This window comes from Macrosteles quadrilineatus, unplaced genomic scaffold (assembly GCF_028750875.1).
Source record: "Macrosteles quadrilineatus isolate MER2022 unplaced genomic scaffold, UCM_ALF_1.0 Scaffold_8__2_contigs__length_117827958, whole genome shotgun sequence".
NCBI lineage: Eukaryota > Metazoa > Arthropoda > Insecta > Hemiptera > Cicadellidae > Macrosteles > Macrosteles quadrilineatus.
The window spans coordinates 26,743,254-26,755,922 of NW_026542601.1; the positions used below are offsets into that span (position 1 = coordinate 26,743,254).

General features: G+C 38.1%; 1 protein-coding gene across 1 annotated transcript in view; it reads right to left on the reverse strand.

Moving 5' to 3' along the window:
• The window catches only part of LOC128999741 (alsin), a 39,740-nt gene that overhangs the window by 10,529 nt on the left and 16,542 nt on the right, over window positions 1–12,669 (reverse strand). Inside the window, exons 6-12 of the mRNA XM_054426400.1 lie at window positions 9,711–9,845; window positions 8,839–8,941; window positions 6,316–6,510; window positions 5,244–5,389; window positions 3,299–3,491; window positions 2,467–2,659; window positions 184–364 (exon numbers count right to left, since the gene is read on the reverse strand). Of these exons, the coding sequence (XP_054282375.1) occupies window positions 184–364; window positions 2,467–2,659; window positions 3,299–3,491; window positions 5,244–5,389; window positions 6,316–6,510; window positions 8,839–8,941; window positions 9,711–9,845 (1,146 nt within the window). The remainder of the gene's footprint in view (window positions 1–183; window positions 365–2,466; window positions 2,660–3,298; window positions 3,492–5,243; window positions 5,390–6,315; window positions 6,511–8,838; window positions 8,942–9,710; window positions 9,846–12,669) is intronic.

Genomic DNA, 12,669 nt, shown 5'->3' on the forward strand with positions numbered 1-12,669 from the left:
TATTACCAGTGCTCGATTTTTGGGGGAACGCCGCAGAATGGCATAAATAGGTACTAATCATAATAAATATGTCACAGTTCCGGCACCTCATTTTTTACAAATAGAGAACCTTGTATACTATTCAGGGACTATAATGGATTCCAAGCGTAATCAAACTCGAGCAGTAAACCAGACCGCACTTACTTGGTGGATCCGAGTCCATTTTGCAGTCCGTCCTTCCACTGTCCCTCGTACACAGACACGCCAGGAGTCTCCAGTCTGCCGGAGCCGTGAGGTAAGTTACAGTGGAACTGTCCTGTGTACACCTTGCCGTCAGCCCACTGTAGTCTTCCCTGACCCTCCATCTTGGCTGTCACCCACCTACCTACATAACAATCTACATTGCAGTCTAGTTCGTTAAATTTAATTACTGTTTTGAGTTTGATTTTTAGTGAGGTCAGTAAGTTGTTAATTGTGTGAAGGTTGAGGAAGGTGTCCTTGATCATTAAGCTTTTGTGGTTCTTCTGATGATTAAAAAAAGCGGATATTAATTACAAAGCTACTAGTGATTTACGGTACCAGAAAACAATTCTCGGTACCATCAGATGTTAGTAGAAGTACGTTCGTACAAGCAGGGCTCAAAAACAACTGTTTCCAGTTATGATCATGTGGACATCAAATTTGTCTCCTGCCTTTATGGCAATATCCAAGATCATCCTAAGCGACCAAGGCAACATCATCATTATTTCCCACCATTACGAACTTCTTACTTGATGCGATTAAATGAAAAGAAAACCAAGGGACCGCCAATAATGATTGAACGATTATTATAAAAACATTTTTGAAGAAATTGGCAGCCTCTTTCTCCACCCAATACGAACTTTCCTCTTGGTTCCCTAACATCAATTTCCTTGGGCTTTTGTTTTACCAGTAGAGAAATCGGTATGATCAATGGCCGAAGAGTCTACGCACTTGTCTCTCCAACCAGGAGACAGCATTCTGATCGAGGGTTCGAATCTCATCTCCGTCAGGTCTTTGTGCTATTCAAGTTTACCTATCTGTAGTAGAGTTAGGTGGAAGAGGCTCACTTTAATGAATGGTGGATGGCTCAGGTAAAAGTTGACGAGATGGGTGGAAAAAAACTTAGTCCTGTGACTAAAGGCTTTTATTAACATATAGGCTATAGGAAAAAGGTATTTGATATGCAGAGTGTGTATTATATTTCTAACGGAATTGAAACATCATACAAAATCAACAATGGTTTGGCTGGAACCCTCTTCCCTTTTTGCCTTTTCCATAACCAGCCTTTCCTATCTACTGGTATATTCTTTGCGTTACACCTCAAGTCAGGCATATTTCTAAGTTTTTTACTGTGTAAGTGTTATATAATTTGATAATAATTTAAACATTTTTGTTCATGAAAAAACTAAAAAAAAGGCATGACTAAATCAGGGAATAATCTATTGAATTGAAATGGTTAGTACAACATTAACCATTAAAGGTGCAAGGTTATATCATATCATACACAAACAAAATAACAGAAAATACTCATTAGCCCAGTCATTTAATGCCTTTAAAAATTAAAAATAAAAATCTTATAGTTCTGGAAATTGCTTTACAATGTGCCTAGGTGTCTATTTAAACACACCAAAAAGCAAGCTCCGTGGGTGGGGGGTCGGGAAGTGGCTGCCATCTTGGATTTTAGGTTCCATTTTTAGGTATTTCCAAAATATCTTGAGAACAATCAACTTTTTGTATACTACAACACTACATTAAATTAGAAAATTAAAGAAGAATTAATTTCATACAAGAAAAGTACATGATGTAACTATTTTGGTTTAAACATTTACAAGATATAATAAATATCTTATTCCTATATACAGTACTCCTTCAATTAGGATGTGTAAATTTGTATGTAAAATAAATGCTAAATGTGGCAAAGTCTATCCACCTAAGGTCAATATAACTGATATTCACGAAATTTTGACAAAATTTTCAGCAATTTGGCACTTTAATCATCAAACTGGGCCAAAATTAAGGTGTTGGCAGCTCACAATAACCGCATTATTTGTAATAGTTTCTTAAATTACAACTTTTTTGCTGACCCTTGCCTATATGAATAATATATTATTATATCTTGTAAATGGTTGAACCAAAATAGTTACATCATAATACTTTTCTTTTAGGAAATTCAATCTTCTTTCATTTCCCAATTCAATGTAGTATACAAAAAGTTGATAGTTTTTGAGATATTTAGGAGAAACCTAAAAATGAAAACTAAAATCCAAGATGGCGGCCACTTCCCGACGCCCCGCCCTCGGGGCTTTTTGGTGTGTTAAAATAAACACCTAAGAAGACATTTTAAAGAAATTTCCAGAACTATAAGATTTTTGTCATTTTTCAAACATATTTTAAATATAAAATGACTGGGCTACATGTAAATAATATTGTTAACACACACACACACAAATATGTTGAATGAAATACCTGTGTATGTAGCGTCTTTGTAGGTGATGTGTTTTGTGAAGGTGTAGGTCGCGGATCTAGCCGAGGGTGCTTGCAGTTTGTTCAGTTTTGTTTTGATAGTGTTCTGGATCGCATGGAGCCACTCTACCTTATCATTGGCACTCGGCGCAACCAAAGTCAACGTTTCCTCTGGAGTGGTTATCAGAAAAGAGTTCTGGAAAAGGATTCCATCACCAAAAATGTTTTTGAAGATAAATAGAAAATCTGATCAAAAATAAATATAGTTAACAACCTGGGTGAAACAAATTCAAAAGAACGTCGGAAAAACAGGAGATAAACATCAAACAGGGTAAACCGTAATAGGAAGTTGTTGGTGAGGACGGATACCAATTACTGATAAGACTGAGTAAAATTGATTACTATATCACTATTCAACAATACCTAAAAACATAATAAGTAGAATCAGTTCTATATTGGAACTGAAAAAGTTCAAACCCATTGTGTTTAACAAATAAATATATGATACATTTAGCCTAAGGGCTTTTCGCTACAGACAAAAACAACATCATCATCAGTAAATGATGAGTTACTTGCCCATTATTAATTTAGTAAAAACATTGAATTATTTGCTTTTTCAGTTTTTGAAATATATTATAGTCACCACTAGTTTAGGTTGACAAATATTTATTACAAATCATATAGCCAACACTACAGAAAACTATTGATCCAGCACTTTAATACTTTCATCAATTGAAGCCATACATCTCTATTTCAATGCTAAACAATAAATAAAGCAACTACTGCGCTGAAAAGCGGATAAACCATTAGTACATGATTAACGCAGAATAATTACCTGTACGGTATCAGTGTCGGAGAGAGCTTCCACCCAGACAGTGTCGAGCTGATGCAAGGTGTGAGATCCTCCCGACACATGAACCAGAGTGTCACTAAGCAGGATGAGCCAAGGGCTGCTAGACCAGCGTGACACGTTGGGAACATTGACAGGGTGAGATCGAGACTCCCTCACAAGTCTTCGGCCAGGGGTGCTGCAATACAAAGTCACCATTAGATGTCTGCAGGTCTCTTAAATCTCTGGTTAAGGGGGGAAATAAATTGTAGACTGAGCTGAAATGCTCGATTTACAATCGCAGAAAGTGTCTACAAAGATCATGTGATTTAAATTCAAAATTTCAGAGCGACTGAAATCAAAACTGAAATCTGTGGCTCAGCACGCCCATCAGGTGTCTCGCGGGCTCAACACGCCCATGCGAGGGTGCCGGGGGCTCAACACGCCCGTCCGACGGTGCCCGGGGCTCAACACGCCCATCAGGCCCCACACCGGTGGCTCAGCACGCCCATCCGGCGGGGTCAGGCCCGAAGGCCCAACTCTTCTCGGTGCCAAACACCCTGGTTAAGTACCCGCCGAATGGTACCCAAGAGGTGGGGGTGAGTACCTTACCACCTCCATCGGAGCATCTCTCCCCTCCTTTGGAGTCACGCTGGTCTATGTTAATGATTTTGCCGCATTAATAGGAGAAAGTAAAGATTCCACTACAACAGCAGGAGACATTCACAATCTTGCCACGACCACGGTAGATGTTAATGTACAACATTGATAATGTAGAATATTTTTTGCCAGACACTTTACAGTAAGCAGCTACTTTCTGTACTCTTTTTAGACCAAATCAAATCAAAATCTCCTTTATTCATAAATGTACAAGTACAATGAATGTGTCAGTGAGAAATGTGAAACTTGTTTGCAGAAAGGGACCAGTAAAGTCATCTGTAAACGGCAAAGTTAGCTGGAGCATGGTAAATTTACCATTCAGTTTTGGAATAGGTTACAACAATGCTATAGGCTACCTCCCCCTTGTGTTATAGACCTACCCCTGCCCACTGCAATTGCTAATTTTTGTTAGTTCGAATGTGTATGGATTGTATTTTACTTACCCTGTATATTTGTTGCTGGTAATGTGGCGTTAAGTATCGTACCTGACTCATGAAGGAAGGTTTTTCAGGACACCCACATGAAATCCTATCATGCTTGGCCTGCTGACCCGTGGCCACCATTTACTTTGAATGGTGCATTTTTTGTATAGAATTCATCTATTGTTAAATCTGTAGCTTTTTAAGATGCGTGTTTTATGTCAATGACGTCTAAGTGCGCCGTTGACTAAATGTTTTTTTATCACTCTGTATTCGAAAATAGCTCATTTCCATACAGCTGAGATCTTTACAAATCGCCAATTTCCATACACCAAAAACAAATAGTGATCAGCTGACTTTCCCTGACAGAAACAATATTTTCGCTACACACAATACTTTGCCTGACATCAACAAAGTTTCAACTGAAGTTATTGTGATTTATTTGTTTGTTTTGGCATTTTGTTGATGTTCAATCAGCTGAATTTTACACTAAAATAATTGTACAGCCGTATTGTGTTTAGATTAGAAAATGAATAAATTACGAAATATCAGATGATTTTTTTATGTTTAATGAAGTTAGTTTTTTTATCGTGATAAAAACTATCGTCCAATACCCGTCACGAAAGTCCCATTTCAGGCCTTGATGGTGTTTCCCATTCTTCGACTCGCATGTAAAACACTATCTCGCCCCCGAAACGGGTCACTTTCGTGACTAGAAGTGAAATATACTATTCTTATTACTTGTAGGATATTTTTGAGCATGTGTTTTGCTCTTCTGTTAAAATGACAAAAAAGCAATCGTTTGCAATCAGAAAGTCAGATTTAATGGTAATGGTGAATAATCATTCATTGTACACACTGCATTCACTCACCGCAATGTGTCCACCAACCGGCCGCAGCTCTCCCAAAATAGCCTCGTGCTGTCTGCCTGCTTCCTCAGTGTGTCCTGCCTTTCACAAAACTCTTCCCACTTGGTGGCCTCAGCGGGTACAGAACTCTGACCCCGAGACAACATCATCTGTACACAAACAACTGTCTTTACTTACACAGTCAGCTAAGGAGGCAGAAATGTACAATACTTGGAAAATAGTCAACCAGTTCTATGTTCAAGTATAGTAAGTAGGTAAATAAGTAGGTATAGTTCAAGTTGTATGTTCTTTAGGATAAAAAATGTCAAAGGTAAGTGAGGAAAGACCTTGACTGAGTTTCTAACAAAAATATTGCACTTACCTCATATTATCTTTGTCAAGCTATGGCTTCAATTTTCACCACAATTCATTTGATACTACCATAGTTTAATATATATATATATATATTTGAATTTGTGTTTCTTCAGTACCTATTCAAATTCAAATTTTTTACAATTTTGTAAGAGAACGGTCCAACCCCTGGACTTGTTTAATATACAGTATAATATCGACCTCTGGTAAATTGTAAGATAAAATCAATATTTAATATAAATTTTAAACTCTTACCAGTTCTATGGCATTCAAAAAGCAAAACAAAAAGATTGAGTGAAAACTTATTCGTTTTAAGAGGAAACAATTAGTCTTTACCATACTCTAAGACATCTAAATATTGTATAGATTTGAATTCTACTTGCAGTATCCACTAAAAAGTAAGGCACAGAGGAAACACTCATTGGCAGGCCTACTGATAGTGTCAGGCACTAGTCCCTGGTGTCTAGCGCAAAGTCCAACACTGCCCCCCTCGCCTTCATGACTACAACGTTCTCGGTGGAGGAAGACCCTATGCTCTTTGCGATAGGAATTTCCGCACAGTGATCTCCGTTCGGACTCTTCCTTCAACACAATTATATTACCGGCACAACATACTAGAGCTAAATGCACACGGTCGTCCTGTAAGCAATTTTCCTCTGTACCTTCCTTCTCCGTGCAGTATACAAAGTCAATGGACTAAGCAGTCAAGGCGTTAGCTCATCACCTTGTACACAGAGACCCTGTTGAGAGGGTGAGTAAACGCACAGTGCAGGATCGCCTCGGGGGAAGTCTTCCGAGAGGGGAGTCGATCAGAGAATATCAGAGTCAGTTTGGCGGGGATATCCAGGACTCGAGCCATCTGAGAGAACCCACTCATGGCAATCATGTCACAGACAGCAGCGAGGTACAGCTCGTAAACCTGCGCAGTTGTATTGCCGTATGTATTTTTATTTATAGCACAACCAGCCACTAAATGTAAATTAAATCAACCACAACCCGTAAACCAGAGAAATAACAGAAACAAATTATGATAAATGACTACAGCTTGGAAAATTAAAAAGATTTTTAAAGAATAAAATTGCATCATAATATTAGAGTACTAAAGTACGATTTTATTTACAGAACATACACGCAAAAAATATCTGTGCATTATTAAAAAACTGCAATGCAGCAAAACCTTCATATCAGTAATAGTAGTGAAATAACAGTAGTGGGAAAACATAGATAGTTGGTTTAAGACAATGAAACTCAAAATATAGATTGCAGGGGTACATACATATTGGCAATCAGGTAAAATGACAAGGGCAACCAAACCAGTTGAAAAAAATTATAATGTACAAAACATTAATTAAAGGATAGAATACTAACCTAATTTTCTGTTGTTTATCCTTAAAAATAATAAACAAGTAGGTAAATAATCTTTTACTGTCTGAAATTTCATTAGTGAAAACATCTTAAAACAAGTGCGATTGCGTGATGGCTGGTCGGTGGCTAATGCGCTGTGTGGTTGAATGGGCGAGAACATTTAAATTAAGAATCATCAAAATGAGAGGCATATTGTAGCATGTTCCGTACTGCATTCCAGTTGATGTGGACGTCATTTTACAGAAACTCAAGAGATAGCAGCACAAAAAACTGCAAGCAGGCCCTCAGTATTGCCAAATGGAGGGAAATAGCAGGGGCGAAAAACCCGGATACGCCATAAAGCACAATTTTAAGGTTAGGATCCCTCCACAATGCTACACTTACTTACTTACTTACTGCCGTGGCTCTTGGTACCCAAGGAGGTACTTTGCCTCGCCAACACACTGCCTCCAGACTGCACGATCCATTGCTTCATCCTCTCTTCTTCCCATTCTTCTCAGATCTCTTCTCACTTGATCTCTCCACCTCAACTTGGGCCTTCCAGGAGGTCTTCTACCCTCGGGATTGTTGTTTAGGGCGTTTCTCACTAAGGATCCCTCTTCCTTTCTTAACACATGGCCTGCCCATCTCAATCTCCTACTTCTCACCTCAGCCACAACATCTGGGTCCCTTTACAACTCTCTCAACTCCCTGTTGTGCTTAACTCTCCATTCTCCGTTTTCAAAGGTTGGTCCAAAGATTTTCCTTAGAATCTTGTTTTCGAACACTATAAGTCGTTTCTCAGTTCTCTTGCTTATCACCCAATTCTCTGAGCCATATAGTAATACTGGTCTTATTATAGTTTTGTATATACGGATTTTAGTTTTCTGTGAGAGTAGGCGAGAACTCAACAATTTGTGGCATGCCGATAAACTTTTATGAGCTGCATTTAATCTTTGCTGAATTTCAGATGCTACACTACAGTAATTATTGTTTTTCTATTCAATTTCACTAAATCCAAGACAAAACCTCACACTACACTAAATTTGGAACAGTCCCCACCCTTGATGAAGTTGTCTGATCTGAAAACTAGTTATACCGGATTGAAGTATAATACTGGCACATCAAGCGGCAAGCGAAACGACGTTCCCCATACGAGGCTGAACTCACGCTGTATCAATACTTAAGAGTTACGAGTGCTACGTAGCTTAACGTACTCCGCGGCGCGCGCCAGTCCTGTACTCCCCATACTACGCTTAAAAATAACGTAGGCCGCACTCAATGTGTTAAGCTAGGTTATCCTAGATGCGGAACTGGGAGAGGGGAGTATGGAGAAGCAATTTCAGTAGTGTGACTTAAGAACCCACTGAAACTACACTGAGGTAGTTTTTTTATGGTGGTCCGCTTCGCTTCAAGGAGTACCATAAAATATGACTCGACAAAGAGGACAAGAAAGAGGAAATGTTGGATTACAATGTTAGTTAACAACACACAATACTGTGTTGTGTACAATGTAGTTAAAATGTTATGTGTGTGTGTGAGGAATGTTGTTAGGAGGAATTGTCCTAAGACAAGAGGAGAGCAGAATCTGCCCTCATCGCTCCGCTTAGCGCCAAGGAAAACCTAGCTTAAAACCTTTAGCTTCTGGATCATGATCATATAAGTGTAAAGGATAAAAATACTTAACTGTTCACTTTCCTGTTTATTCTTCAGACAACCACTGGTTCTGAGCCAGGTTTGTTAGCTGAGTACCAGGTTACTGTGAAAATTCGTTCCACTGGTGTAGTCAATAGTCACCAAAACAAATACATGAACACATAGAGTAGTACATAGACATAAAGGTAAAATGTGTTATTTAAACATCTTTTGATAAATTTCCTACAGAAGTTTCTGCAGTGCTTACTTGTAGGAACTCGTCAATGTGTTCCTGGAGCAGTTTAAAACTGGACACTCCCTGAGTCATGGTGTTGACACTGACAGCTGTTAGATGAAGCAGATCTGTGTACCTGACAAACACAGAGGAGAATCAACAGTCTGTCCAAACAACAATGATACTGTTCAATTAATTCAATTATTTTAAGACTTTCTTGTACGGAACGTTTTTGAATACACAAAAAGTTCTTTGCCTGAGAAACCTGTTCTTTTTTTCTAGAAACATTAGTTTTGATCATGGAACCTAAATTGGTCTCATTTTATTACTAACCATTTTGTCATACTACCTCTTAGTCAGGCCTATTTATAACTAATAGGTTAGTTTGTAAAACGCTGAAAACTATTTTTTTTAGATTACAGTCAGTAGAAAAAACAGTCCAATCAATCAAACAGACAATCAGTGGCGGTTATAGGAACTTGTCACTGGTAACAATTCTTTATATTTGTTTGGTAGTGCTTATGGTTGTGCTATGTAACTTATGTTCTCTATTGTCTAACTAAATGTATTGTTACGGTACATGTTCTCTTTATGTTTAAATCTTAATTCAGTTTGAAGTAGAAAACCAAAATGTCAGTAAAATATTGGGTTGTAAATCAAGACACTAAAACAGCAGGTAAACTTGTAAGATAGTGACATATTGTGTTGCAATTAACATAGTGTTCTCCTTGTTGACTGTGTATTATTTATGATATCGTCCATGATGTCCCTGGTGTATATTAAATCGTAAAATGAAGACGATCATTTTGATTGTAATTTGAGTATGTTATATTTCCACAAGATTGCCATTGTAACATAGTTTAATTGTAGATAAACAAGAAGTATGCATTTGTCACTAAACTCACCTGGAGGCCAAGTTAGAAAGGACTTCGTCCAAGTTGGACCGTCGTCCGAGGGGCTTCAACACTGACAGTTGAACCGTCAACATCTCGTCAAGAAAGGCCTGCTCGCTAGCCAGGTCTGTAGTGGATGCTACGTCACTGTCAACCGAGACAAGCCTCAATCAGCATAGAATCTCTTATGAAATAGTTAGTAGTTAGTAGGTGAGATTAGTAGGCTAATATTAAAAAAATATATGTATTACCATAGGTAATATGCACAAACGTTTTACAACAAACATATTGATTAATATAAGCGTTAAATTAAAAGTAATTGATAAGAAACAAAGTCTGAAGCCATTAACTGTATTTGCTGGCCATTCTAATGTGATATGCAACTGCCCTCTAGATTAGTAAAGCGGCCTACTTAAAGCAACAGACTTCTTTAGGTCAGCACAGTATCAGTTATTTGCAAGTTGACCAATAGCAAAATTTCCAGCCTACTCACGCAACACTGTCGAACACTTCCTCTTTGCTCTGAAAGTCAAACCTCAGACGACACCTTGCTTAGCTGCATCACTCAAAGTCATACCTCAATTAACAAGCCCGAACCTATGTTAAACAATTTAAATCTTACCATGGACGATTTTCAAAACATTGTACAGAATTTTGATACAGAAGAGAATGATTTGGAAAGTTCTCTTAACCTAGCAGCGGAGGTTGGAAATGCTCTCCTTGAAGAAAACAATAAACTTAGAGAGGATGTACACAAGCTGAGTCTCGAAAATGCCAAACTGTCTTTTCAAGTAACAAAAATAAAAAATGGAAATGAAGCAGCAGCTTGGGAAGAAAAAATAGACACACTATTAGACCAAAATGAAAGATTGTTAATGAAAAACAACTCGTTAGTGGAAACCATCAATAATCTTGAAAAACAGCTCGACAATGAGAAGATGCTTCGCAGAGACTTAGAACACACCTTTGAAGAATTGGACAAGGAAAAAGAAGACACATTAAAAAAATATGAACAAGAAACTCAACAACTTAAACAGAACATAAAAGATCTGACACAAAAACACAATGAAGTTCAGCTGGATGAAAAAGAGGAAAATCTGGTTAGTACAAAGCCTGCTGTAGCCCAGACCCATCAATGTATAGCTGGTCACAGTCCTTTCCTCTTAGCTGAACTTGCTCAAATTAAAATGAAACAAAATCAAATGGAACACGTCATTAACACCCTGAAAATGCAGATGAACAAAGAGATTTCTAACACCATTTCTCCGACAACTCATACAAATCCTTCCATTCCAACACCAAGTTCATTAAAAAATAAAAGGGCTCAAAGAAATCATAACAGAACTAACATATTCAGCGTATCCCTGCAAAATGCTAAATACCTAGAACAAACAAATCACAAACTTGCTACTGACTGCCGAGAAATAACCGGCAAAACCTTCAAAAACACAACGTGGAGAGCCAGACAAACTCCAACGAAAAAACTGCAAACTGAAACAACAACCGGGAGAGTCAGACAAACTCCTACTAAAAAACTGCCAACCGAGACTACAACAGGGAGAGTCAGACAAACTCCTACTAAAAAACTGCCAACCGAGACTACAACAGGGAGAGTCAGACAAACTCCTACTAAAAAACTGCCAACAGAAACTGCAACAGGGAGAGTCAGACAAACTCCTACGAAAAAACTGTCATCTGAGACCTCAACGGAACAAGTATCAACAGGGGGAACCAGCCAAACCCCGCCACAAAAACTGTCACAAGTGTCACAAACAGTAAAAGCTCAAGAAAGCCTGAAAGAGACTAAAAATAAAAATAAACTTCCACCCCTAAATGCTAAGCCAAAGAGCAAAGACGAGGATTACAATGATTTCTTTGTAAAAAATATAGGATTTTATTCAGAACATATGAAGAAGCATTATGGATATTTAGTAAAAAGGGAGGCTGCATCGCTACAGGATAATAACTTTGTTTTTTCCTCACCTTCTCAGATTATTCCAACGCAGCCTGATTTTACTTTAAGAAAACTGCAAAAATCAGCAGAGACAAGAGAAACGCAACCTGACTGTTTTTTAGACAATCGAGTCAGGATGTAAACTCCAAACTCATCCTGCTGCACCAAAATACACAGGAAGTCTCAAATAAAATAAATAGACTACAGCACCTTTTAGAAGAAACCAAACCTGACATAGTAATTCTGACAGAACATGGACTGAAACCTGAGACAATAAGTAGCACCGTCATAGCTACTGGATTCTGCCTCAAGGCTCACTATAGTAGAATAGAACACAGAAAAGGAGGTGTTTGCATTCTTGTAAAAGAAAGCCTTGAGAGCAGCACAGTAGCCATAGATGTTTCCAAGTACTGTAAAGAACTGTTATTTGAAGCAGCTCTTATAAAAATAAAATTCAAGAACTCAAATCTGTTTGTACTGGGAACCTACAGACCCCCAAACGGAGACCTTGAGGAATCATTAAACACCTTTACAGAACTAATTGAGGAAACAAAAATTGAAAATTCCCCTCTTATCATCATGGGAGATATTAACGTTGATTTGTGTAACCCAAACAGGAAACACATTATCTTAAATGAAACTCTTGCTATGCACAACATCCAGAGACTACAGCTTCCACCTACGAGAATAACAAATCTAACACAAACCTCCATTGACTGGATATGTACAAATATGGACACAAACCAACTCACTCCAGAAATCATCAATGCAGGACTTTCGGATCATACTGCTCAACTCTGTACTGTAAACTTCAACTCACACATCAACTCAAGTTATCCTGCCCAAATTGGACGCTGTCTAAAAAATAAAAACCTGCAAGACCTCAAGTATCTTCTCAGTCAAGAAAACTGGCTTAGTGTTACCTCAATAAACAATGCCGAAGAAGCTTTTAAAACTTTTAGTAACATAGTGAGAGTAGCTATGGATGCAGCCTGCCCCCAAAAGAAGATAAAAATA